Genomic DNA, 27,252 nt, shown 5'->3' with positions numbered 1-27,252 from the left:
GGCATTTCAATTAGTGCTGCAACACGTTGTGTCTCTGAAAACGTAGATTTGCTCATTATTATTACACATAAATCTTGAATTTTATCAACCAAAATGAAGGGCAAAATCACATAATGATTCAAAATATGTATGCCAACATCAAACACCACATATGCATCAGTAATAATGAGGTTTGGATTATTTTCTGGGCTCTTATGAGTGGTTTAAGAAAAAAAAGCCAATAGGCGGAATTTCATTTTTTCAAATCAGAGGTCAACTTTGAAGGCCTGTACAGCCACAAAGCTACAAGATCCAACTTGCTATCATACCATTTTATACTCCAGAGATATGTAGCTTTCAGAAAAATATAGTGAGAATTTGCCCCCCCAAGTGGTAGTGACACACCCCTTTTTGGGCCTGTGGCTCATGGACTATTAAATGTAAAATGTAAATGTAAATCAGGTTTCTAGGCCAAGTATACTTGCGTATACAAGGAATTTGCTATCTGCATTTATCCCATCCATGAATTAGTGAACACACAGAGCACACAGGGAACACACAGTGAGGTGAAGCACACAGCTTCTACATACTCAACGCACCCGACCGGTAGCGCGACAACGTGACGTCAAAATGACGTAGATCTTGCCTGCGCCACCAGGATTTAAGCCAGGTAGCGCGAGGTAGCGCACCACCAGAGAATGTCTAATAAGGGGAGAACCGCCACTCTCGGGAAACTTCCGGTTTCTGAACTGGTTGCAGTTCCTCTTCTGGTTCCACATGAGGGCAGAATGAATGGAGGTCTATGGAGCTGTACCCCTCAAATCCACTTTTCTCGGGATATAATTTTTTGCCCAGAAATTCGAATGTTGCAGTCTAAAGAGGGGGCAGAGAAAATACAAACCGCTGAGTATTATATTTTTTGAGTCACTTATTTGTTCTAAAAGGCCTTTCAAATGTGTCAATGACGTCATTCATTAGCAGAAAGCTAGCGTGTTGTGGGCAACAAAGACCCAACGTGATAGAAATCGAAAGGACGTGACTACTCGTTCATTTAACTTTTGACCTATAATTCATATTGAGCTTGCAGAAACCACAATCAAATCTTCGATTTCTCAACTACAACCAGGTGAAAGAGACAAATTTAGCCGTCTAGCTCCATAGATCCCCATTGTTTTTGCACTTATTCATGATCGCCCCTAGCGGAACTGCAACAGATTGCAGGTACAATGGAGTTAATAGGGACTGATCCGGCGCTCCGTAAACGGCTCTGGCACCACTCATTTTTTTTCAGACGAGCGCGACAAGGCGGAAACAGGACGATGGACTAGTTCGAGGGCAAGCGAGAGTTGCAGTGTTTTGTTACAGTCGTGAATTTTTAATAGGTTGCTGGATAAGTTAAGTTTTACTAGTGAGAGTTGCAACACATGGAATTAAGAGGAAAGAATAGAAACGATTTATTTTCAAACAAAGGATATCTATTAAGGCCTGAACAAAATCTCTTTCCACTTCAGTAAATTACACAAACTCAGGAAATTAAATTATTAAAATTTCCCTCGGGATGACTAAAGTATCTATCTATATATCCATCTATCTATCTACCTGTGCACACACCTTGGAAACTAGATGATAATGATGATGGTAGTTGTGAATAGTAGCAACCAAAGTCTGAAGTACCATCACAGAGGCTAGCTACTAGCAGAGAATGTCTAATAAGGGGAGACGACCACTCAAAAAACTTCTGGGTGGTACTGCAAGTAGATGGCGCGCACAAATAAGTGCAGAATGAATGGGCGGCTATGGAGCTACACCACTAAATGCTACATTTCTCTTGATATAATTTTTTCCCTTATAATTGCAATAATGCATTCGATGCAGGAGAAATCGAATATTTAATTACCTGATCAATCACATTTTTAGGAGTTTTTGTTTATGTGCAAAACCCCTTTACAAGATTACAGGTCACGTGACACAAAGCGAACCACTTTACGGCAATCGCCATCTTGAACACTCTCTGCCTGGCCAGAGCCCGTTTACGGGCCAGGCTGACACAGCTGATGGACACACCACACCGACACGAACAGCATCGTCGTCACCTGTTAGTCTGAGAAAACTGTGATCGGTTGGTAAGATATATAATATATTAGTGTATATAATAATAATATATTAATTGTATAGACCAGACCATGGGGGAGGTTAACATTTTCCAAAAAGTCTGCGTAAGTATCCTTTAGTCTGTTCATGTTAGCACGACGGTGTGGTGTCAAGAAAGTTATTTTACAATAGCTTTCTAGAGCTATTATTTTTTAGATATATGTATCAGTATAGATATTGCCATTTCGGGAGTTGTTCTGTGCTAACGTAGTGTCGGTACGTTAACAAAATTTAGCATGTACTGGGCATGTGGTGGGCATGTCTGACATGTGCTCATTGTATTTTGAAGATTAATATAGCGTAAATTAGTGTAGACATCAACTACTCAGATACTGCATTCTAATTATCTGTGAAAGCCTTTTACGAAATCAGAAAAGTAAATATTTGAATTGAAAAATGTTGCATTAAATATACCAGAAAGACTCAGTAGACAGAATAGAATCAGTTAACAATTTAATTAGTAAGGAACGGCCTGGATACAAGCATGAGTCCTGAATAAGTAACAGTCTTTGGCGTAGGCCCCGTCTCGGATCCGTCCAGCGATGAGCGGATCTCGTCTCCCGCCGATGGATGAAGGCAGGGGCGGGGAGCCTACCCCCCACGACGAGACGGGGACCAACTGGTGGCGGTGGCTGAAGGAAGATGATGTGGTAGGCAGACCGTGCCCAATGGACGTGGACTGCTGGCAGAGATGGCTGGAGGGGAGGTGGAGGGGACGTCAAAGTCGGCGTACTGAGAAGCAGAAGCAGTGTTAGGTGGAACATATTTAAGGAGCCCACTGAATTCCTATAGGCTAGCGCTGATTGAATGAGTGAATGATCAGATTGTAGGGCTTTCCCAAAAAGTAGGCGAAGCTAAGATTGGCTCCATGTAAGCATGGGAGGAGTAAAGGCTACACTACGAGTCTTCCTAGTAGAACTTTCGCTGAAGCTATCATGGATCTCCGTATTAGGCTCTATAAATTGCAGTTTGTGATGCAATGTGTGTATTGTGTAATGCGATAGTTGTTTTTCTTTCTGTAAATGTGAAGGTAGACTCAGTCAGGTGATGTTGGAGAGAAGAAAAAAAACTGGTGTATTTACAGTGACACTTGGACAACAACAACCTTCTAAACACAGACTGCAACTGTAAACAGAAAACCACATGAGTGAGAGATTAACTCCATTCCCCAACACACACACAATGCACATTTATTACCAAACACATTATGTACATTTACCTACAAACATATACATACTTAATCACATAATACTTAATTTCATGCAGGAACAGTACAGTACAATAGAGAAGAAAGAACGGAATGGATGTTGGCTCAGATCTCGCTAATTTTGGTCTCGACCTTCATCTGCCAAGTCAGGCTGTAAATGCAGACAGCTTGCGCTCAGTGACTTTGGTGTGGTGTTGCATGGTAAGTTATTTGTTTCTTTCTCTTATTTCTGCACCGACTCTGCACATTACAAATTTATTTATTGTGATTTCCTCTATGAGGTGAGCATGCTCAGGATAGCTGTGGAAGACCGTATCGAAAGCTCCCAGCCTCTTCAGGGTAGTCTTTTGGTTTGGCTTTTTGGTAAGACTTATCTGTGGCCAAAGATTGTCGATATGCTTCCTGAACTCACCCTCCAGTTCAATAATGCAGGAGGAAAACTCCACTGATGGCTTTGTCAGCCATTGGTGGTGTACCTCTTCATCTCCAGGAACGGGTGATCCGGCACAGCATAGTTGTGGTCGTGTTGTGTTTGACCCACAAGCAGCATCTCACACTGAGGACATTCCTTTATTATGTCTTGCTGTTGGAGAGTTCTGACTAACCAGCCAGAAACGTAAAAAAGGCTCTCTTCCTGGATGCAGTCTCCGACAGCCTGCGAAAAGGTAAGTATTATCAGACAGTTTCATAGGTGGAGACTTGAGTTACTTTACAGCTCATTGTTTGTTAATCCCAAAACAGTTACCCAAATGCACTGTTTCATGGAAACAAATAATTTCTGTGTCTGTATTTGTGACTTAAAGGTGCTGTAAGTGATGCTGAGTAATGTCACTTCTGTTGACTTTAAAACAAAACAGGGAGCTAGCTTGCTACTTCCTCCCCCCTCCCGTGTTGCTCCCGAGCCATTGAAACTCTCCTAAATGCGCATCTCGTCTGTGATTTGCTGGAACAGTTTGTTATGTTTTTATGGGTGTTTGGGTTTTACAGTGTATTCAGGACACAGACAGCTAGCAGTTGGTTAGGTGATGTTTGCAGTAAGTGATATAAAATGTTTTAGCCTAAAAATCGCTTAGAGCACCTTTAAATTAAAATCAGATTGTTTGGGGTAGTGCAACCTTTTCCTCCACAGTGTCAGACACTGTGATCTCCTCTTCCTCTTCAAAGACCATATTTCAAATGGAAAGTAGCTAAAGCCAGCTCCAAAAGTCGCTAGATGACGTTATACACTAATTTGCATATCAATTACGTCACCAGGTCGTGACCACCCCCCCCCCCCCAAAAAAAAAAAGAACGGTGATGGCCCTTTAATTCCCCTTTACACCTGTTTGCTTTTCTCCTAGGCCTACTGAAATAGGCAACTTTAATAGCCTAATTTAAATATATTTAATTTAACATACTTGTATATTAGGGTAATTGATAGCCTACACTTTACACTTCTGTACATCTTGTCATAGTATACACCAGAATGAGCATTAGGCTAAGTGGCTGAAAATCAGTCATTTCCAACCTATTCCCAACTGCTGCAGTTGCTTTGCACAGCTTGAAGTCTGATTATAACTTCACCATAGGCTACACACAATTTAACCTTACAACAATGGCTATATTTTGGATTTATTTAGTTAGGCCTAATGTCACTCAGACAGACCGACATAATTTCTTTCCCTCAGCCGACAGTCTGTCCTGCATTGACAACATTGAGGCGACATAGCCTAAACGAATGCTTTAGGTTTTTCTAACTTGTATGCTCGATTTTTAACTATCTGCTTGTGAATGAAGTTGTAGCCTACGCCTAAACTTCCTGCTGCACTGGTGAAAGCCAAAGGAAGAGAGACACTCTCATCCATGTTTGCCTTCACTGACTCTTGTGTCATATGTTCCGAAGAAGGACAAAAATGTCATTTTGATGAGCACACTACACAAAGATGCTGCCATCAGCACAGAGGAGCACTTGAAGCCACACATCATCCTGGACTACAACAGAAACAAAGGGGGTGTTGACTGCCTTGACAAGGTACAGTAAAGTACTTTTTCATCTTTCATACATTTTCATTTTACATTTAGTCTTGTAAAACCTTTTTTGTAAAACAGATGACCTGTTCGTCTAATCTCTTTGTATTTCATTGCAGCTTACTGGTACCTATACCTGCAAGCGCAAGACCGCCCGCTGGCCTGTAGTTGTGTTCCACAACATTCTAGATGTGTCTGCATACAATGCATTTGTAGTGTGGACAGCGATAAACCCAGCCTGGAATCATGGGAAACCCTTCAAGAGGAGACTCTTCATTGCAGAGCTTGGGAAAGCTTTGGCTACTCCTTCTATTCATCGACGACAGCACCTACCCCGTACACCAGCATCTGCCAGTCTGGTGAGGAGTATGCAGGGCCCTTCTACTCCCCCATCCCATCAACCTCAGCAAGTGCAAGCCAAACAAAGGAAGAGGTGTACACTCTGTGCCCCCCGGAATGTGGAAACTGGCATCACATGCCACAGGTGCAACGCTTCCATTTGCAAGGGACACTGCACCATGACTGCAATTTGCCATTTGTGCGTGTGAACCACCAATGCATGCACGCACACACAGAAACACACATGTGCACCCACTCTCTCTCACACACACACACACACACACAGTTCATGTTGTCAGTTCATACTGTTATGTGAACCAACAATGTTCGCACACACACACACACACGCACGCACACACACACACAGTTCATGTTATCAGTTCATGTTGTCATGTTGCCACTTATGCATGCGAACCACAAATGTTTGTACATACATGCATGTACGCAAACACAGAAACACAATCCTACACATACATGTTGTAGTTGTTAATGTTCTAATGAGGTTCTTTTTACAATAAATGTTGTATTAAAACTACTTTTTGTCACTTTTTATTGGTATTTATGGTATGTAAGAGCAGTTAAAACTGTTCGGTCAAATTTGACCGCGAACAGTAAATTAAGGGGGGTAGCAACGAACAGTGTTTAAAGGTTAAGACTATCTATAAATCATACAACATGGAGAAATGAACTACTGAACAATAACATAAACAAACTGAACTTGTGCCAAAGCGTGCCATACTGGTACAATGGTGGATGAAAGCGTGGGCTGGTCAATCTGCGTCTTTTATCCTGGTGGTGGAACCAACCAAAGGGAGGAGGGAGAGAAGAGCAGAAAATAGAACATTGTTATTTTGTGAGCCACTCAAAAATACAAAGTAAGACATTTGTTTGACCGTCTGCTTTCATAACTGTGGGAATTTTGATACAGCACAAAGATCAGACCAGTGTTGTGCGTGAACGAGTTCAAAAGAACGCGTTCGTTGAACACGCTCATTTTTTCGTGAACGTTGAACTGAACGCAACACATTTTTTAATAAAGAACTTGAACGTGAATTAGTTCACATTATGTGTCATGAACGGCAGACATCACTGTAAATGAACGTTGGAATTTGTTTTCCATTGAAAACTGAGTGACATCTGTTTTCTCTTTAGAAACGCAACGAGAGAAAGTTCCTCCCTCCTGTATTCTCGCTGGTGCCGCTTAAAGGTGCCATGTGTAATGTCCGCCAAAAATCAATTCATACTCCACATTCCATAAAAGATGGGGGCAGTATACCTCCAGAAAGTGAGCTGGTTTACCCTAGAGTAACAACCGAGACTCGTGTATTGCAGTTTGGCTAGCGGTTATGTTGTCCGCATACTGCCTCCCATGGCCGAAACTGGTATTGAGACACCTGTCGGGCTGTGGCTAGTAATTTAGCATGCTAATTCAGGTTGATATCTCTGCAGCACTATACCTTGTTATTTTTTTAATGACATCATCGCCCTTATTTCTTCTCATTCTTTTGATGCGTGTAGCTCATCTTTTGGATATTTTTACCTCAATTCTTACACATGGCACCTTTAAATCATGTATCACCAGACAGAAATGATTTTGACATTGTGTGCGCAATGCATTGCGGGCAACGTAGTGTCCGGCTGAGAATAGTTGAATAGCATAGGCTACTGGCTTCCGCACAACGTTACCCGTGATGAATTGCAGCAGAGCGGGGTAGGCATAGCAACGCCGCGTAGCAGGCAACGATGAGAGCGCGGAGGGCTGGATTTCATTGCACTAAGTATAGAACTGGTCTACCTTGTCTGTACTGCTGCAAGTTTCATCACCTGGTAAGAAAGCCACAATTGCAGTGTCATGAGCAAATGTCTAATGTGCAGCTTCAAAGAACGTATAGTGATTTCTAGCTCGTAATGTGAAAAAAAGTATTTATTTAAATATCTCACGAAAAAAGTTAAAATTGAACTGAACTTTGAACTAGTTCAGAATTAAAACTGTGAACTTTGAACGTGAACTGTTCACTTTGAGCATGTATGAACTGAACTTGAACTAGTTCAGAAAAGCTGTGAACTGGCACAACACTGGATCAGACACACCTTATTAATCACTTAAACACAGAATGGGGGATGTGATAGCTACCACTCACATTTGCTATATGTTGCCCAATTGAAAAACAGATTTTATTGATATATTTGTCAAGCTTAAACAAGTTTGTTGAATTCCCTCACCTCATCTAGTGAGTAAACTGTATTGTCAGGCTAGGATTAACCCCTATCCAGCTTACGCTAGGCAAAACCTTGTTTTGGTTGGACTAAGCCTATTTAGTGTAAAAAAAAAAAAATGGGCATCTGAAAATAGTTTAGTTCAGAGTCCTGATGTCAAAAAAGTAATTTGGGCAATTTTTTTTTGTCATCTGGGAGCTGGCTCCATAGTCAGAACGCATAACAACTAAATGCAGCGTTGCCTTGTTTAGTTCTGATAGTGGGTTTCAACAGGAACATTTCTCCTGTGATCAGTAAGGTTTAAGTGATGAGTATTGCTGGAACATGTCACACAGTCGCATTGAAGGGCAAATCTGGTGTAAACTGATTCAAAGCCTTGTTGTTCGAGCTCACCAGGCACTGTCCAAAGGACAAAGAACAATAAAATGTGTCATAACCAAGACAAGTTATGGACAAGAAAGTAAAGCTGACTCAATATGGCAAAAAAGCCTTCGGTATCTTCTTTCCATTACAGGGTTTCCCCAGGTTTGACCACCCCAAATAAGACTAGACCTTTTTAAGACCACTTACATGAAAATTAAGACCTACATCACACCCATTATGCGGTTGTAAAACACCAGATCAAATCCATAATGACAATTAAAACAACACTTGCCCATGATGTGCTGTCCTCTCCTTTTGACTGATTATGTTGATTCATTGCTGCCGGTGCGAAAACCCAAAGTATTGTTTGCGCCTATTCCAAGAAATTAGACTAGTGTAGTTGTCACGATACCAAAATTATTGTTTCGATACCGATACCACATCAAGAATAGCGATTTCGATACTTCTTCGATAATTCTTAAAAAATGTATTTGATTTGGGGACCAAGACCACCTTGACATCATCAGTAATATTGAATATAGTGTTATCAACTTTTATGAACATGCCCCTTTATTTAACATTCTCTGGTATTGCCTCTCGTCATCCTTCGGGAAAGTGAAGGACGGTCCTTTTGACAGTGAATTATTGCAATTTTATAGCTGCACATCTGAAAGGCATTGTTTACATTTTCTTCTGTCCTCTGCTCTTTAAGAAAAGTGATGGGTTCTGGCTGGTTCAGCTTCAGCTTACATGGGATGTACGGTCATAATCAGTCGCAATTTCTCACTCAGCATACATTAGCTGAATGCTAGCATGTTATGAGAAAAGCAGCCCATCCTATGGAAAACGTGAAGAAAAAAGAACATGAGTAAGTTTTTATTTCACTTTTAATTGGAAAGGCATACCTATGTTGCGACCACAACGACTCAAATTCAGGAGTTAAGTTGGTAAACAGGTGAAAACAACGAATTTAGCCGTCTAGCTCCATAGACTCCCATTGTTTCTGCACTTATTCGTGATCGTCCCTAGCGGAACCCTGGCGGAACTGCAACAGATTGCAGGTACAATGGAGTTAATAGGGAGTGATCCGGCTCTCCGTAAACGGGCTCTGCTACTAGTGTTTCTTACTGCAGCTTCTTCTGCTGTGTAACGTAGTTAGCGTTAGTCTTTTCACAACAGCGACACCTCTGTTCAGGAGAATATTGCAACTAGTGTTGCGACCACCACGCGCGAGTATAAATGGTTACGGCGCTTCTGTGACATCACATTGTCGCGCTACTGGTTGGGTGCGTTGAGTATGTGGGATGTTTAACCCGGAGTGAACTGCCTTGCTACAGCGGCGCTCGGGGAGCAGTGAGGGGTTAGGTCAACACACAGCTTTATCTGTCTTTTCCACCTGATGACCCCTTGGTCTCAGCATGGATCTCTGACTGCATCTCATCTCAGGATGAAGGTACACCACCTCCAGCTAAACCTGTCAAAAACCAAACCTACCAAAGCTACCCTACTTCTGGTACAGGCCATAGTCATTACACCTGCACAGTGAAACCCCTTCAGATGATCCAGAATGTGGCGGCGTGCCTGGTCTACAACCAACCCAACAGGGCACGTTATTGTTCTAGAATTGTTGGGAGAATTGTTTTTATAAAGCTTTAAACTGTTTACCATGTTGTACGTCGCTTTGGTTAAAAATGTGTCAGCCAAATGTAATTTAATGTAATAAAATTGTCAATGTTGTGCAGGCTTTCCTTAATTTTTGTGATATATCCCAGCTCAGAACGGAACTACATAGTGTGCATGGTTGGAGGGAATGACAAATGTTTGTTCCCTTCAAATTACCAAATCCATAAAAATGAATCAGAAAACCATACCAAAACTAGTTGCATATTAAAAAGCAAACGTCAAAAAGTATCACATTTTTGCATAGTGTTGTTTTAAGTGTTCCTTACACACACACTGATTGCGTGAACTAAAATATAACCTGAGAGTACTCAGGGAGGTGGTGGCACTCATTGGCAACAATGACTATAACTTGTCATCATTATACCACATGCAGTGCTATAGAAAGTCTTCAGTGAGATGATGTGGGGAAATTTTTATTCCAAAAGCCAAGGGAACTGTATCAGGATGTATAGCACCCTGGATCCATGAAATAACTGCCCTTTAAAAATAAAAAATCTGCCTGCCTCTATGGGAATTCAACATAGATTTAACATAGGAGTATGAATACTTATGCATCCTGTATTTTAATGAAGAACATTTATTTATTTACGATACATTATTCATTCATAAAGAAAATTGGTGTCCTTAAAGGTTGGATTTTTTCCTCATTTTTTTAATTAAGGCATTAAGATCCATTTCCAAAAGATGATTTTTTTCATTCCTCTTTTTAGTCAACTTTAGCATGGGGCTGAAGACTTTACTGCTACTAACTGCTTTACTGTACTGCTAACTGTATCCATTAGAGTTGTGTGTATGCTTATGTTAGCCATAAGACTGATGGTTCATGCAATGTTTTATTAAGATGGTCTAATGATTGCAGATTAAACTTTTTTTTACACTTTTTATACTCTAGGCATAAGAAATACACGGGTAACTGGTTATACAAGGTAAAGTCCTTGTAAACTTTTGGGCAACTTCCCTTTGAGTTATATAAAAAAGAACACTTAAAGAAGTCTATGTGTAATGATGGCTTAAAAGTTAAAGGAACAAGAAAAGCCTTGAAATAACAGCAAGCACACACAAACGAAAGGAGAGAATTGGCTGTGTTGCCCATTCCAAACATACTGGATAGTGTAGGATTGAGACTTGACAGATGTTCTCCACTAGCCTGACGAGCCAGACCCACATCAAGGGTCTGGGAACTCACCATTCGCAGTGCTCAATCCGAGGGGCGGGATAAACGGTTACACGCTACAACTCATGAGTCCCATGCATTTTCCCACCAGCGGAGCTAGTTTATTTTATTTATTTAAGGTTTATTTAGACATGGACAGTGCACATTAATGAACATAAAAATGTAAATGCGCCAGAATTAGCCAAAATGGCTATTTTGCATCTGTTGTCCATGGGCCGATGTTAACAGGCCAGATGTGCCTACAAGAAACTCTACACACATCATTGCAGACCTGAAAGATAAAACAACACTTTACACATAAGATGTACTATAAAAAAGACAAACAAGTGAAAATAAGTAATAAAATGAGGGCGGGAAAAGAAAAGAAGAAAAGAAAAGAAGAAGGAGCATGGGGCAGGGATGGTAAGTGTGCAGTCGCCTGGTAAAACTGGCAAGCAGAGTCAATAGCGGTGTGTTATTGTGTTTTTTTGTTCAATGTTGACAGGTCTGGTTGCTGATTAGCCACTTCTTTAGGTTGGATTTGAATATGTCATACGTTTTCATGTCTCTAATATAGGATGGTGTGTTCCAGTCATGTGCAGCTCTAATAGAAAAAGCAGATTGGCCAAAACTACTTTTTCTCAGTTGAATTACACAGTCTCCTCTAACTGCGCTACGTGTAGATCTGTAAGTGGGTGGACTTGTTTTTACAAACTGATTTAGAACTGGAGGAGCCAGTCCATTGATAATCTTATACACTAAACAGGAGTTAGTGTATTTCACCAGATTTTCCCAACTTAATATCTTATATTTTTAAAAAATTGGACAGTGGTGATGATATCTGGGCTTTTTATCAAGGACTTTAAGAGTCTGTTTGTACAGTGACTGGACAGAGGTATAGGAAGTGGTACCTGACTGAGACCAGGTTGTTAAACAATATGTAATGTGGGAGAAGATCATTGAGTGCATGTACATTATTGCAGCCTCAGTTGACATACAGTTGCGGATGTGTCTGAAGTTTGCCAGATTGAACTTGACTCGTTGACAAACCTTTTTTATGTGAGGTTTAAATGATAACTGATTGTCAATAAGTATTTAACCTCAGACACTACTTGCAGTCTCTCCCCTGCCACTAATACATCAGGTTCTGTAAAATGTTTTTTTGACTTGCTAAAAAACATGCACACGGTTTTGGATATATTCAATTGTAAACAATTTTGGTTTAACCATGCAGTGATATGTTGCATCAAGCTTGTTAACTGATTTGCGGCCTGAACTGCACTGCTGCTGTGCACAAAGATCACTGTATCATCTGCATACATTTGAGTTGCCTAGTTGATCAAACTTTTGCCAACTTAAAAAACCTTAACTCGTGTTGCGCTGGTCGCCAGCAGCAGCATCCATCTTCTTTGTTTTCAAGTAGCAGGGAATTCATGCGGAACCATCATTATGTTAAGCCCACCCACCGACTCTATACACAGTGTGATTGGCCTGATCAAAGTTTCATTTTTCCAGCTTGCAAGCCAAGGGAGAGTTGCTAGACCACTCTGGCTGCAAATTACATTTGCTGCCCCTAGGGTACGTCTAGATTTCTAGGTTAGTTCTCCACTGCCATATGACTCATACATTCTCAACTACTATCATTATTCTTGACATACTGTACTACAGAGAAAGTGTTTTTTGCAGAGTAAAATGTGCCCTTTTCTGGATCAAACTTTGGTCAGATAAAGAGGAATGAAATGGAAGTGTGAACTTTGCAGAGTTGTAGTAGATGTTCACAGCAGTTCTACCAGAAAGACTCAGGGAGGTACAATGAAAGTTAAGAAATGTTTTAATCCATCAAAGGATTTACAAAAGACATAGGCAACAATGTGAGAGTCTTTGGCATAGGTGCCGTCCTCGCTCTAAGTTACTGAGCGTGCAGACCCTTACAGATCCTGCTGGAATGAGACGGCAGGGGCGGAGCCTACCCCCTGGACGGCTGGACGAGGGCCAAACTGGTAGTGGTTAGGGAGGGAGGGAACGTCCAGGGGGACGTTCGAAGTGAGGCTTCCATTTGCTGGCTAACTTTATGATTATGACTGGATAGGACAACAGGAAAATAACTGTTGTGCAATATTCAAATGTCCAAATATAGAGGAGTCAGTTAGTTAATGGTCATACTATGTTTATTAGATTTTGTTTGTATTTCCATTCTGTCATTGTTCATAATAATAATAATAATAATAATAATAATAACTGTTCATAATTTGTTCATCTTGCAGCTATTTATATTTCAGTTAAATGAAAATATAGCAACATTAACCTGTTTCTGAAAAGTAACCCATTAGAAAGTACCGTTAAACAAATTATTCCAGTGACGTTAGCCATAGCTCTATCTAGAAGACCCCCCCCCCCAAAAAAAAAAAAAAACATGAGGCACAAGGCTCTTCTTTGTGATGATATGACATTGTGGACACATCCGAGATTGATGATAAGACTGTAACATGAGACCTGGTAATATTGAGTTCAATGCAGACAATAACAAATATGAATACAGTGACGAGGCTCTCTGACTCTTAAACGTAAATCAGTAAATTTAAAGGAAAAGGTTCTGAAGCAAAATATACCATGCAAAAATAAGTACCTTTGCTTTTCCTCTTTCTTATCTCTCTCTTTCCCTCTGCCTGCCCATTCCCCATTTTCCTGTTCCAAATTCTATCTCTCTCTCTCTATCTCTCTCTCTATCTCTTTGTCTCCATCCCTCATCTTCCTCTACATCTGTTGTTCATCCCACTCCACTCAGTGGTTCCTCAGAGCAGCAGGCAGCCTTTCTTCTTGATCTTGGTAGGCTGAGGGCAAAGCACAGCACGAATGGCCTCATCAAACACCGTCTTTAACCCGCGCTGGGTCAGGGCAGAACACTCCAGGTACTTCACCGAATCTGTCAAGGCCACGTATAGTACACACACACACACACACACAAACACAAACACACAGTGTTATTAGTATGATGCCTAAACTCTGACATGCTGCGTGACCAGTCTGAGTATGTGTGTGTGTGTGAGCGTGTGCGTGTGTGGGTGGGAAAGCCAATGTATTCTCCCAAATGCTAACTTGGAAAGCGAAATGTGACAGGCTCCATTAGACTGAGTTTGCTCTGTTATTATGCAATGCACGTTGCCATTCAGTTATGTCACACACTCAGAGATGTTTTCCAAATGTCCAATGTGAGCAAAATTATTTGCCAACCCTTTGTTTTTTAAGACAAGTGGAATGCAAGTTTGACAATTTAACAGGCAGTTTTGTTAAGCATTTTTGACATTTTTGACTGGAGCTCCATACACATAATAATGGGAGATTACCTCTTCCTATAAAAAGACATTTGGATCTCACTACTTTTAGTGAGATTGTTCCTTCTGCAGCAATGTCCTTAAAGGTCATGTGTAATGTCCGCCAAAAAATCAATTCATACTCCACATTCCATAAAAGATGGGGGCAGTATACCTCCAGAAAGTGAGTTGGTCTACTCTAGAGTAACAACCGAGACACGTATTGCCAACATAACCGCCAGCCAAACGTATTGCAGTTTGGCTGGCGGTTATGTTGCCCGCATACCGCCTCCCATGGCCGAAACTGGTATTATGACACCTGTCGGGCTGTGGCTAGTAATTTAGCATGCTAATTCAGGTTGATATCTCTGCAGCACTATACCTTGTCATTTTTTAAATGACATCATCGCCCTTATTTCTTCTCATTCTTTTGATGATTGTAGCTCATTTTTTGGATATTTTTACCTCAATTCTTAAATATGGCACCTTTAACTGGTCCATCATAGTGCTAAAACCACCATAACATTTCTTAGCAGATGCCATATAATAGCATAAACTGGGTAGTGCCCAGTGATAAAACAGTATCATCTTGCCATTAGTAATTATTAGGAAAGCTCTCTATATGGCTGATACCAAAGCATCTTATTAGCATATGAAATGAGATATTCCGACTCTGAATTTCTGACAGCTGTCATGAAAATAACCAAATAAAAAAAAAATATAACACATCATATCCTTTGACATGTCATATGATAGATATAACATGAACAATATGGTCATGTCAGTCTCATGACAGAGGATTAAGGTGTATTATTAAGAAAAGATCATTTGTATAATCTACAAGCTACAATCTTTGTAAAGATGTACGCCTGTTAAATGAACTCACCGATCTCTTTGGCCAGTGCAAGGCCTTGTGGGTAAGTAATGGGCGCAAGCTTCTTCTCCTTGAGCTTTTCGATGGTGTCCTTCTCGTCTCTCAGATCCAGCTTGGTGCCAACCAGGATGATGGGCGTGGAAGGGCAGTGATGCCGCACCTCTGGGTACCACTAGGTAGAAGAGAAGTTCACAAGGAATAATGAGGACGAAGACTCTCTCTCTCTTTTCATCAAAGCATCCTCTTTTAGCGATTTTTTTGTCTCTCCTTCCTACTCCTGATGTGAAAAGTCTCTACAGTGTGTACAAGTGCTAGGCTGTGAGTGGTGCACCGCCACGGCGCTGTTCAAATGCAGCCTGGCATCATGAATAGAACATCACAAAGAAGAGCGTGCCGACAATATATCTAGGAATAGACTTTTACACCTTCCCACACACACACACACACACACACACACACAAACACGGGATATTGATACCCAGCAGGCACTAGGTTTTCTAATATCGTAGCATTCATTATTCATAGCGTCTGCTGTTGTTCTGCATGACCCGCGCCAGTCCACCGGGACGGTTCATCATTATCCGGCAAGAGCCTCTCATCCCTCAACACAAACGGAACAGAGAGGAGGTGGAGGAGAGGAGAGGCAGGCGGAATAAACTCCCCAGATAGAGACCGCTGCCATGATCGCAACGCCGGCCGGCTGCTCTTGTGACTCATCTAAGTGTGTCTGAGAACACCTGTCCACTCATGAGATTAGTTCTCTCAGTACTGTGTGTGTGTGTTTGTGTGTGTGTGTGTGAGTGTGTACACTAAAAAGGCGCCTGGTTTTGCTTTCAGGCTAATGCTATGCTAACCAAGCAGTAAGATTTACTTCTGTCAAACAACACAAACAAACAGCCCAGTCACCACCTGCACGGCAAACAACGTCAAGCATGTCATGTCAAGCAGATGTTAGTGAGGACTAGGGAGTCCACTTCAGATTAGGCCAGCCTTTTTCTCTGTCCTTCAGAAGCTCAGAGGCTATGATGGATTCAGAGAAATGGAAGTCAACATACATTGCTTTAGTGACTCACAACAATTATTCCATAGCTGCATACCATGGCAGCAAGCATCCACAACAATGCTGTTTAATGTTGCCAGAGCCCCTTTTCTTTTTCAACCACACTTGTACAGAGCACATAAGCTCTGTCAAGGTCTATTCCGATAGATTTTTCCCCAACATATCTTCTCAACGGCTATAGCTCTGCCATGTCAAAGCCTCAAGCACTTAACCTTGCCAAGGTCAGAGTCAGACCTTGAACCCAAAACAATAGCTAAACATCAGCCACTGAGCTGTGTCTCTTGACGCACACAGAGACCTTACGTCAGGGGACTTTTACAGGGACTTTTCATTACTTGATATCTGCTAGCACTTTCGCTAGCACATCACTTTCTTAACTGGGCTACTCAGGCCACTGCACGACTCTTCAATAACTAGTACACCTGGGTTATCTGGCATTCCATGGCAGAGTCTGACTCCAGTACCTCATTGAAAAGGTGAAAAAACAGGCAGAAAGTGAATAAAGCCAACTGAGGTTAAAATGGAAAACCTTTTGTTATGATTGCATGAGCAGTAATCCAATATGGATAAGCCATGCAGCTAAACACAGCCATTTCCTCTCTTTGTATCACTGTGTATTTTGCTATCTGCCTTTAAATAGATACTAATGTGTCTTCTAAACCCTTCGCAATTCTTCATGTCTCCATCTGCATATGGGCGTTGTTACCATGGAGATGTGAGAGTGATAAAAACAATTAACATAGAAAGGAAAATTGCAAATATAGCACTGCGTTCATCCTCAGATTGACGACTTGTGATCAGCATAAGGAAACTAGGGAGAATGGTTTATGTTTGGAAATGAAGGAAAGAAAGAGACTCCATCAACGCACCCATTTATATGAATGAGTGGAAATCATCACGCTGCACAGGGTTCCACTAAAAACACATTACTAGTTGCTTACAGTCTAACGCAAACTGATTTAACTGCATCTTCCCATCTTCTATTATTAAGAGGTCTGTGCACTACTGTCAGTAATAATGTCACTGAGGATTGAGTGGCAGTACATCATGTTGAATACTGTATACAGGCCTATTTGTGCATTTACCACAATCAGACCAGTGCACTTGCACTTGGCTCTGTACTGGCTGTCAGCATGACCTTTACATCTAACAACCCTCAATCAGAATTTGCTGCAAGTGTTCCAAAGCTATTCATTTAGCAGAGGGACCATGCCGTCTTCAGCTAGACAGGAGGATTTGACAGATGACTTGCCTTTGACACAATATTTGTATGGATTAACTTGCTTATATTACCAGGACAAATTTGGCTCACAGTCTAACTGATTGATTCGTAATTCTCTCTCTGAATCATATTATTGGGAGAGTGAGAGACAGAGTTATTTTTGTCTTTCTTCCATTATGCCTTTGAAAGGTGTTGTGGGCAGTTTCATACTCAGCCAAAATCTCCCCCAGAGGAGGACAAAAGGAGAACACTGCCGGGTGAAGCGTTCTTTTGCTAAAATACACCGTCGCTCACATCGACACAAACACCCGCAGGACATCTGTTTCTCTTCCTCTCAGAGAAATAACAGTGAACATTTGAGGATCAGATTGTTTATGTTTCATCCAATTGTTCATGTTTTATCAGATTGAGAGGGCAGTGAAGACAATTCTGTTCACAGGGAGTAAGGTTATCTGAGGCTCTATGACTATGGCCAACAGGCTTTTCACTGTTTATTCGGCCGTAACAAGAATTATGGGTCAGACAACAAATTAGCAAAGCTTTGTACAGCATTTTGAAAAAAAGAGAGCACTAATGGCATATAGGAAAAAGACAACAGTGCAAATTGCTGTACACTGTATGCCTACATACAGTGTTCTTGTTGCATAGGCCTACAGGACAAAAGGCACAGTAATATTTCTGATTTCTAAAGAAACAACACAAAATAATGTCAATTTGTTCATTCAGAAATACTGTTAAAAAGCAGAATTCCTAACTCATTTGTTAAAAAAGCTGACAACTACGGAATTTTGAGCATCAACGTCCCAAGGAGCATGCAGAAAACCTCTTCTGTGTGCTCAGGTTTTTGCTATATTGCTATTCACTAATTTAAAATCAGCCTTCAATCTTACAGTGCTGAGCTTTATTTTACTGCCTGCTATACCAATTCATAAGAGGGCCTTTCTGTATTCACTGTCAGACTGAATCCATCTACTTGGAGTCATTTCAGCAGCTCATATCATGTGCAGATGGCACTTCTCATGATATGAGATACTTCTCTGGTTAAGGTTTAAGGCTGCCAGTTTTGCGGTCGTTGTGTTCCTTAAACGTCTGTATATAAATTCATATAATCACAACACATACTACGAACATACTAAGGCCATGACCGCTGTATTTCTGAAGTATTTCTGATATTGATGGGTATGTTAATATGTTGCTGATCGAATCATAAACGGCCACAGCCACGAAGCAACGAAGAGAAATGACTGAAGAACTTGTAGAAAATGATTGGTATTTGTGGACGCCCGCAACAAGGCCTTGCGGTTTGTAGGGTTATGTAAGTATTTGTTAGCAAAGCCTATATATATATATATATATATATATATATATATATATACACATATGAACTTGCTAAAAAACTGGGTCATCATGACCGCATCAAACTGTGGCTATAACCAGTGGTTAAAGGGGGATTTGGCAGGTGAGGGGAACCCTAAAAAAACTCAATGTTGGACAACATATTGAGTATTGTGGTGTAGCAATTCTTTTTGGACAAGATTGCTAGCTTCTTGGTCACCTATGTACACACGAAAAATTAACTCACCATTTATTTTAACAATATCATCGCGCTACATCATTGGTATGAAAGAATATATTTATTATTAATTTATCTGAGGTGGCGGAACTGCGTTCCTCCCCATCCCCCCCCCCCCCACCCTGCTATAACAAGCCCAGCAAACAGAGATGGACATCTACCTAGGGCATTATCTGTGTATAGCAAGCCCTGCAGACTCTATTTGATTGAAGATCACCTGAAAAAGTCAATGCAGTGCCACGCAGGCTTCATGTCTTGGCTGCATGAACAACTGAACCGCCAATAAATGAGGCGGATGAGGAGATGAGTCAGCCAGCAAATGAAGGCCCCACTTTTCAATGCGCTCCTTAATGAATGTCAGGCTGAAGGCTCTGATAAAGGTTTGTGAGGTGAAGGACCAGAAAGATAATGAAAATAACAACATATCATATGTAGTGAAGTGAAGTGAATTTAAATAAATAAATGTGCCATTCCCTTTGCACTTCACAATCATTTCTTCATTTCTTTTGGCAGGAAATACTTCCTTCATACTCTGTAAAATTTAAATCAATATTTCGATAGGATGTACATGCATCAATGTGCATGCATGCACATACAATTTCTAATTTCACTCTCACGAAATTTGCAAGTGTCACATTTGTACACAGTGCCACCTAGTGCTCTGTGACCAACCTACAATTACCACACAACCAAGTACACTAGATTCTCCATTTTCCTGACTATATTCTAATGAGCATTTTTGTCTGAGCATAAGCACGTACCAAAAGCTTTCACAGACAGCCACTAACCTTGGCTCTGACGTTCTCAAACGAGGCTGGACTGACCAGGGAAAAACAGATGAGAAACACGTCCTGAAAAACAAGCACAGACACACAAATAATAGATCACTATGAACGTCTGGATTTTTTTTATTTATTCCGGTGCTGTCACATTCAAACAAATATTTAAGATGATACTGAAGGTCTACATTATCTTTTCACACAATCTCCATATTTAATTCATTTTCCTTTTTGTATTTTTGAATATATATATATATATATATATTCAAATCAAATGTATACAAATATATGCTGGAGTAGTCTTTACTCATAGAGTCTGTAGCCATGGTTATTAAAAAGTGGTCTTGCTTACTGTCTGTGGGTAGGATAGGGGCCTCAGTCTGTCATAGTCCTCCTGTCCTGCTGTATCCCATAGTCCCAGGTTCACTGGCTTGCTGTCCACCATAACATTGGCAGAGTAGTTGTCAAATCTGGGAAAGGAGAGGAGAGAAAAAAAAATCACACAAAGTCAAAAATCACAAAATGGCTCATTCCCCTGATGGCACTTTGAGAGAGAGGCTGAAAGCTCTTAATAGAGCAGTCATTTCCTCTACACAATCATTACACCTAGACGTGTCATCATAGCAGTGGAACATGAGAACTCAGGAAAAGTGACATGTTTTGAACTCTAGGAAGTGTCTTCTCATGGGATGTCATTACTTGTTCTGTTTCGCTCATCTAGACGCCCTGACATGTCTCTCCACACTCGGAGGAGATGGAGTGACTGCAGGCAGAGGGACACAGACAAGCGAAACACACCTATAATGGTGTCTGAAGAGGGAGTGGGTTTAAGGCAGGTTGAACGTAATGGAACTGCATTGGCTCCTGGTGTTATTAGAATGAGTGTCGCAGATAAATGCCCCCCCCCCCCCCCCCCCCCACACACACACACACACACACATACACACACATACACATACACAGTCACACAAGAAAGTGCAGAACAGTGACAAACTCTATAGTCCCACTTAGGAGATGCTTGTCAGTATATGTGAGGACTCATGTTTGAATTGATCTGCGCCACCAGCTTTTTTCCCACTTCACCCCGAAACAAAAGAGTGCTTGGCTTTTTGGAGAGCCCATATGGAGTGTGATGTTTTGATGGTGCACTTCATTAAGGGAGGAGGTACAAGACTCCTCTGCCCATGAGCGCCTCTGTCCGAACTGCACAGTACTTATACTCACACAGTGGGGATGTACTCTCCTGGGAAAGCATTGGTGGTATAGCTGATGAGCAGGCAGGTTTTCCCCACAGCACTGAGAGAGGGAGAGAGAAAGAGAGCGAGAGGGAGAAAGAGGGTGAGACAAAGAGAAAAAGGGAAAGAGAGAAAGAAATGTTATGTGGATGGACTAACACACTTGTAAACAACATTTGTGTGAGCATGCTACCATATTTACACTTGGATGAATGTAGGTTATAACAAATAACAGACAAGCAGACAGACAGACGCACATAAACATGCACACACTCACACAAACCTTCATGCATATTCACAGTCGCATATGCAGGGACACACTCACATTCTCAGAATAATGCTGTGACATAAATACATAAAGAATGAAGCATAATATCATGCACATCCAAACAGTACAATTGTGCACCAACAGAAATACACAGCAATGCATAAGAAGACTAAAAGAGACAGAATGACTCATAACTATTCTTGCATAAAGAACCGGTTGAGACACACTTTCCACTTCAGATGGGACTGGTTATTGCCCCATTGACACCCTGGATTTGGGGTTTGTATATATCTGAGACTGAAGACATTGCTTTTCCACACCAATCAGTGATGGCCTGTAGGGCTGGGACAACGTGTCGACGTTATCAATGACGTCGACGCAAAATATGTTTGTGACAGGCACTCAATTAGACCTATACACTACTGAACTGAGCTGAATGCTACCTCTGACTAAGAATGCATTACTTTGCACTTGTATAGTCTTTTACTTTGGAATCTTAAGAGCAATAAACATATATTCCAATATTAAGGAATTCATGTTTTTTTCATTCAGATATGTAAATCAACAAGTTTCAAAACATTTACTTGGGGGGTCTGGCTCGGGAGACTTTCAAAACATAAATAATTAGTGATAGTGATTTATATCAAACAAAGTTTGAGGAAGCTAAAGAAATAATGAAGGGAGGAAAATGTGACTGTGTGTGCTTGAGAGAGAAGAACTAGTGAGAAAACTAGTAAGAGAGATAAGTTGAAACATGTTTGCAAAGATGGTGAGAGAAAGGAAAGAGTACCCTACGACCTTTTAGAGATTGCACTACTGTCGAAACACCTCAAATACATGTGATAAGACACCAGCTTCTATAAAAGAAATAAAGAAAGAAAAACAGCTCCTTGCCTTGCATATGCAGCATATATTCTCACAACAATGCTATATTAGGACTCAAATTACCTTACATAAGACTCAATTTACATTTGAACAACAAAAAGTCTAAAAATCTAATTATTAAAACATATTACTAAAAGAGTCAGAGAGACTGGCTGGGCCACTTCAGAGAGACTAAACCCAGGGATGACCGGAGACTCCGAGAACTTTTAAACTTTTTTATTATGGTGCACAAACGACTGACGTTTCGACGCACTGCGTCTTCCACAGAGTCTTGATTGCAGCTTGGTGTCTCAACCTTGAGGTTGGCATTCCACCTGAGTGTGTGAGTGTGTGTGGAGGGTGTGCATGCCCTGACAGGACTGAAGGAATGCTGGCTCCAGGCCTCACAAACCAATCTGCGTTCCTCCAGCTGACAGGGCTGCGGCCTCCACAGTCAGCTTAAACCGTTTCAGCGCAGCTAAAGACAGAACAGTAACCTGAGGCTATAGGAGGACCAGCAACTGATGTTTACCTGTAGGATGGAAGGACGACTGGAAACTGGCCTCACTTCTACCTTACCATGTGAATCTGTCCCATTCTCTTGGTTGGTCCCTTGCAGTTCAGTCCCTTCTCGTTATCTTTTTACTTTTGGTTTATTTGTTTTTAGTCTGTTTTAAATAGACTGATGCTACTGCATTATGTTTTCACGTAGCTTCTCTTTCTTTGTTTGTTCATTTGTGTTTGCTTGTGTCTGACACTGCTCAACCAACCTCCTGTTTTCCACTACAGACCATTTCCTGACTTGTGTGTGCTTGAACTACAAGGGCTGGCTGCTCTTGCTCTCTCTTCTCTTCTCCTCTTCTCTCTCTCTCGCTCATTCTCTCTCTCTTTCCCTGCACAAAAAAAACATAGAACTCTTTTATGTCAAATTCACCTCCCCCTCTGAGAGTGGGTTATGGCGTGCAACTCCAGCTGCACTTAAGAGCAGGAACCAACAAGTTATCAGGCGAACTCAGAGAACCTGCCCGACATTTACGAAACTCTCTTCACTCTACCTGATTATCACTGAAGTGCCTGAGGTATCCTCTGATGGATATTAAAAATCTGATGAAAGTCTACATACTGTATCCAACCGGTCGTTCACAACTTCATTCTCTAATGCGCACCATCTGGGATCTCAGTCTTTTTAATTACAGGCATTAAATGGCATTTGCAGGTTAGCCAAATGGTTTAGCATTGCTATTAGAGCCACTGTGAAAACAGGCCTCTGTGATGTTGATGTTCAGAGAGAAAAGTGTCCATCTCACGGGACTGGAATTCTTAACTGCACTCATGCAGTAAAACTACAGTGTGTAGTATCCAGTGGTGATGTTATTGAAATGCAACCAACTCAATATTACTCCATTTCTGATTTTGTGGAAAAATATGACAGCTGTCAACAGGATTAGAAAACACAGAATGCCCTCCTTACAACCATTGTTTTGGTTTGTACTTTCTAGGATACTGTAGCAAGATGGTGGAGCAGTATAGCAGACTCCATGGAGGACATGAAAGATTAATCTAAGCAAATGAAAACAAGATGATTCATTTTTATTTTTACAGGTGACACGTATACAACAATGAAAACTCAATTTTTAATATTATATTCAACTTCTGCTACTAGATTGCCTTAGATGGTACACACTGTAGCTTTAAGGCATTTCAAAGGACATGAGGGCTTTCTATCACGCTTTCTAAGTCTACCAGTATGGCACACAAGCGTGCCGTTTGGATGCCGGCATGAAAACACAATATGCGCCCCACTCGACTCAACTCTTGGCGAATGAAGAAGAGTTAGAATAAGCGCTTCTGGGATGACATTTTATTTCATCTCAAAACATGAGAGGCCTTTTTATGTTGCTTAGCAAAAAAGTCTCTCAAAACTTCACCACCAAGCTTCTCCGGTCTCCATGGGATGGGCTTAAGGGAGATGAGTGGCAGTCAGTGGAACTCAGCACTGATGCACTCTCTCTTTCTCTGTGTTTCGTGCCAGTGTCTCTTAGCTCAAATTGCTAGCACTTCACTCTTGCTGTCAAGCCTTTTCTCTGTGAACAGCAAGGATGTTTTTTGAAGAGGGCCTACTGTTCCGATGCAGATTCTCTCCCAAGAACTCAAATGCATTTAGAATCGCTCTAAATGTGCAGGATTCAGACCAGCAAAGACACACGTGACTCCAAGTGCTCATATGAGAGAGATACACCCAACCCTGTGGGCCCTTAGTTCTCTCTTTTGGTGCCTTAGCCAATTTCCTGTCTTGTCTCTCTCTTCCCCTATCTGCTAGATATGGGGCTGACCTCTCACCTTTACAGAGGTGGGTGCTCAACAAAAGACAATGATGCATTTCCATCAGTTACATAAACATTTGATACATAGAGACTAGAGCTGCAAAAACACAAGGCCAAGGTCAGCCTGGTACACAGGGTAAAAAAAAAACATATCTAAGGGCAAATGTTTGGGGAAAAATGACTGATTAATCCTGTGAATCATCTCTCCAGACAGATCGTCTGCAGCCATCTTTACTATGGACAGACTATACTGTAGGTAAAATTAGCCTGGCAGGCTAAAGCGTCCTACGAGAGCGACGAGAGCCACTCTCCATATATGTATTAGCTCCATCACTACCACGTGTTGGTGGAAATAAACCCAAAGAAGTGGGGATATACAAGGCCTACAAAATGCAACCAGAAGGTTCAGTGATTATGTGACCTCAAACAAGAGCAAAAGGCGTTCACACATTTACAACTAAAAGAGTTTCACTACGACAGTGATGCAGATATCAGTTTGGTTTCCTTCTACCCAGAAAGAAACTGCACCAGGAAGCATACTGAAATGAAGAATACTGCAGCTAAGTGTGGAGACAAATGCGGAACTCTGCCTGTACGGGTGTCTGCATGTTGTGGGTGTCAGAAGAGGAACCGAGGCACTACAAAATGGAGAACTTAAGTACAGGATATCCTCAAAAATAGAGCGAAAGAAAGACTACACAGCTTTGCAGCTGGCCTACTCAGTACGTTACCTTTGACTTTAGAAGTAAGTATGGTCCAAAATAGACTACTGTACTTGTGTAGGGGCTGGGGTTAGGGTTCAATTTCAAATGAATATTCAAGTTTTTATTTTTTAAGTTTAAATTTTTTGGTTTTTAACAAAACCAAGGCAATGCTTCTCAATAATGACCTGTCAATACTTAATACTGACAAATGTAGCCATCTCTCCCAGTGTGGAACATGAGTAACTCCCCACTGTCCTTACATAATAAAATATATTTTTAGCAAACAGGGCATTATCATTTACACCACATTTACACAGACACTAGTGCAACATCAGGGCCATGTCTACAAACTAGCTCTTCTACCTCCACCCATCTTGTGTCACAGCAGGCACAATAACTGCACTCTGAAATGCAGAACTTCCGGCATCACTGTGAGCTCAGCAGGTAACCGTAAACATCTTCTTCCTTATTCTCTCCTTTTTTTTTTACCTGATAAGGAACTTCATCTATGTGGCACAACACACTGAGTGATTTAAAAACAGGGAAGCCAGTTCTGGGAAGTTCTATAGTTAGTACCACCTGACACCACCTGATAGCTCTTTGATGACAATCATGATAATGTGGAACCATGCAGGTTGGATACTGAGCTTTAGACCAAGAAACTAAAAAGAGAATTGACTGCTACTGATGAGCAGCATGGTAGAGGAGAACGCCTGTGCTTGAGGCCATGTCTCTCAGAGATGATGGCTACATCTCAGGAAGTCTATGAACCGCAACTAGTGTCACATATTTTCAAAGTGAAAGAACAGGGTAACCAACGGGCATGCTGTCCTAATGTATAGTGTCCTAATCTGACAGCTATAGAGCATATATTGAGTTAATGTATTAACACAGAGAATATTCCAGATCAGGTGTTCCAAAAGCTTTAATTCGTCCACTGTTGAAATTTCTGAGAGCATGTGCGTAAAAGATTAATTAATCAATAATCACTAATGAACCTTTGAACAAATTAAACTCTAAACTTAAAGTCTTGTCTCAAATCCAGCAAATGATCAAAACAGTTCATCGTAGTTCATCATAGTTAAATAACCGATTACTGTGTCTTGTGTTGCACAATACAGTGTAAGGTTGTTGTTTCCTTTTGTCAAGAGAAATCAGAAGAAATATAATATCCAGTAAACTTACCCATCTCCAACCACCACACATTTAATAGCTTGCATTTTTCTTGAAAAAACCTCGGCAAGGCGCAGCTATTGACAACTTGGCAAAAACTATTGTGAGATACAGGAAATCAGTTTTGACTGTGTTCTGCTACCTCCGTTCCCTCCCCCTCACACACCCTCGCTCTTTTTCTCTAGCACTATCTTTTGCGCTTAATCTTTTCTCGTTCCGTATCCAATCATGCGCGTGTGGTTATGACAGGCGGCTGGTGCAATATGTAGAGAGACGCAGCCCGTGGTCATGACTGTAATCTTTTCTTGAAGGAACTGCTTCATCCAATAGATGGCGCCAGATAATAGGCTAATGCAGAGCCGTAGGCCTATATAAAAAAGTTTGGCCAACTCTCGCAATGTTGGATACCAACGTCGGATGACTCTACAGCGTAACCTTATGGGGCGAATATGCTATGAAATAAATCGCTAATTTTCACCATTATAACAGGCATATGAATGTTATCATCATGGTTTGTCAATGAAAGGCCCTTACAGAAATATTGGTATCCAACATGGCGCCCATTCAATTTCCTAGTTGGCCCAATTATCTCTAGGCTCTAGGCTAATGATGACCTACTCTGGAAAACGTCTTGTAAACTCACGTAGACCTCTTGACCTAAAGGCCTACACTTTAACATGCCTAGCCTATCTGTGTCATCAATTCTGACTAGATAAAGAAGAGAGAAAATCAATACCCTTTAAACCAAACAAAGATGCATTATGAT

General features: G+C 41.1%; 2 protein-coding genes across 2 annotated transcripts; one reads left to right on the top strand and one right to left on the bottom strand.

Annotated features, from left to right (window-relative positions):
* Positions 1 to 5,170: 5,170 nt before the first annotated feature.
* On the top strand, positions 5,171 to 6,066 carry LOC121705395 (piggyBac transposable element-derived protein 4-like). The gene is made up of 2 exons (XM_042086344.1): positions 5,171 to 5,348; positions 5,464 to 6,066. The coding sequence occupies exons 1-2, from the start codon at positions 5,241 to 5,243 to the stop codon at positions 5,890 to 5,892; spliced, it is 537 nt and encodes a 178-aa protein (XP_041942278.1). The 5' UTR covers positions 5,171 to 5,240; the 3' UTR covers positions 5,893 to 6,066.
* Positions 6,067 to 13,249: 7,183 nt separating this feature from the next.
* On the bottom strand, positions 13,250 to 26,662 carry rac2 (Rac family small GTPase 2). The gene is made up of 6 exons (XM_042086343.1): positions 26,499 to 26,662; positions 21,143 to 21,214; positions 20,271 to 20,388; positions 19,928 to 19,990; positions 15,297 to 15,456; positions 13,250 to 14,022 (listed from the first exon to the last, which is right to left on the bottom strand). Exons 1-6 carry the CDS (start codon positions 26,531 to 26,533, stop codon positions 13,892 to 13,894), a joined length of 579 nt encoding a protein of 192 aa, XP_041942277.1. The 5' UTR covers positions 26,534 to 26,662; the 3' UTR covers positions 13,250 to 13,891.
* Positions 26,663 to 27,252: the final 590 nt, after the last annotated feature.

Source organism: Alosa sapidissima, chromosome 3 (genome assembly GCF_018492685.1).
Source record: "Alosa sapidissima isolate fAloSap1 chromosome 3, fAloSap1.pri, whole genome shotgun sequence".
Classification (NCBI taxonomy): Eukaryota; Metazoa; Chordata; class Actinopteri; order Clupeiformes; family Clupeidae; genus Alosa; species Alosa sapidissima.
The sequence above is the reverse complement of the archived record's forward strand: the minus strand, read 5'-3'. Positions and strand labels throughout refer to the sequence as shown.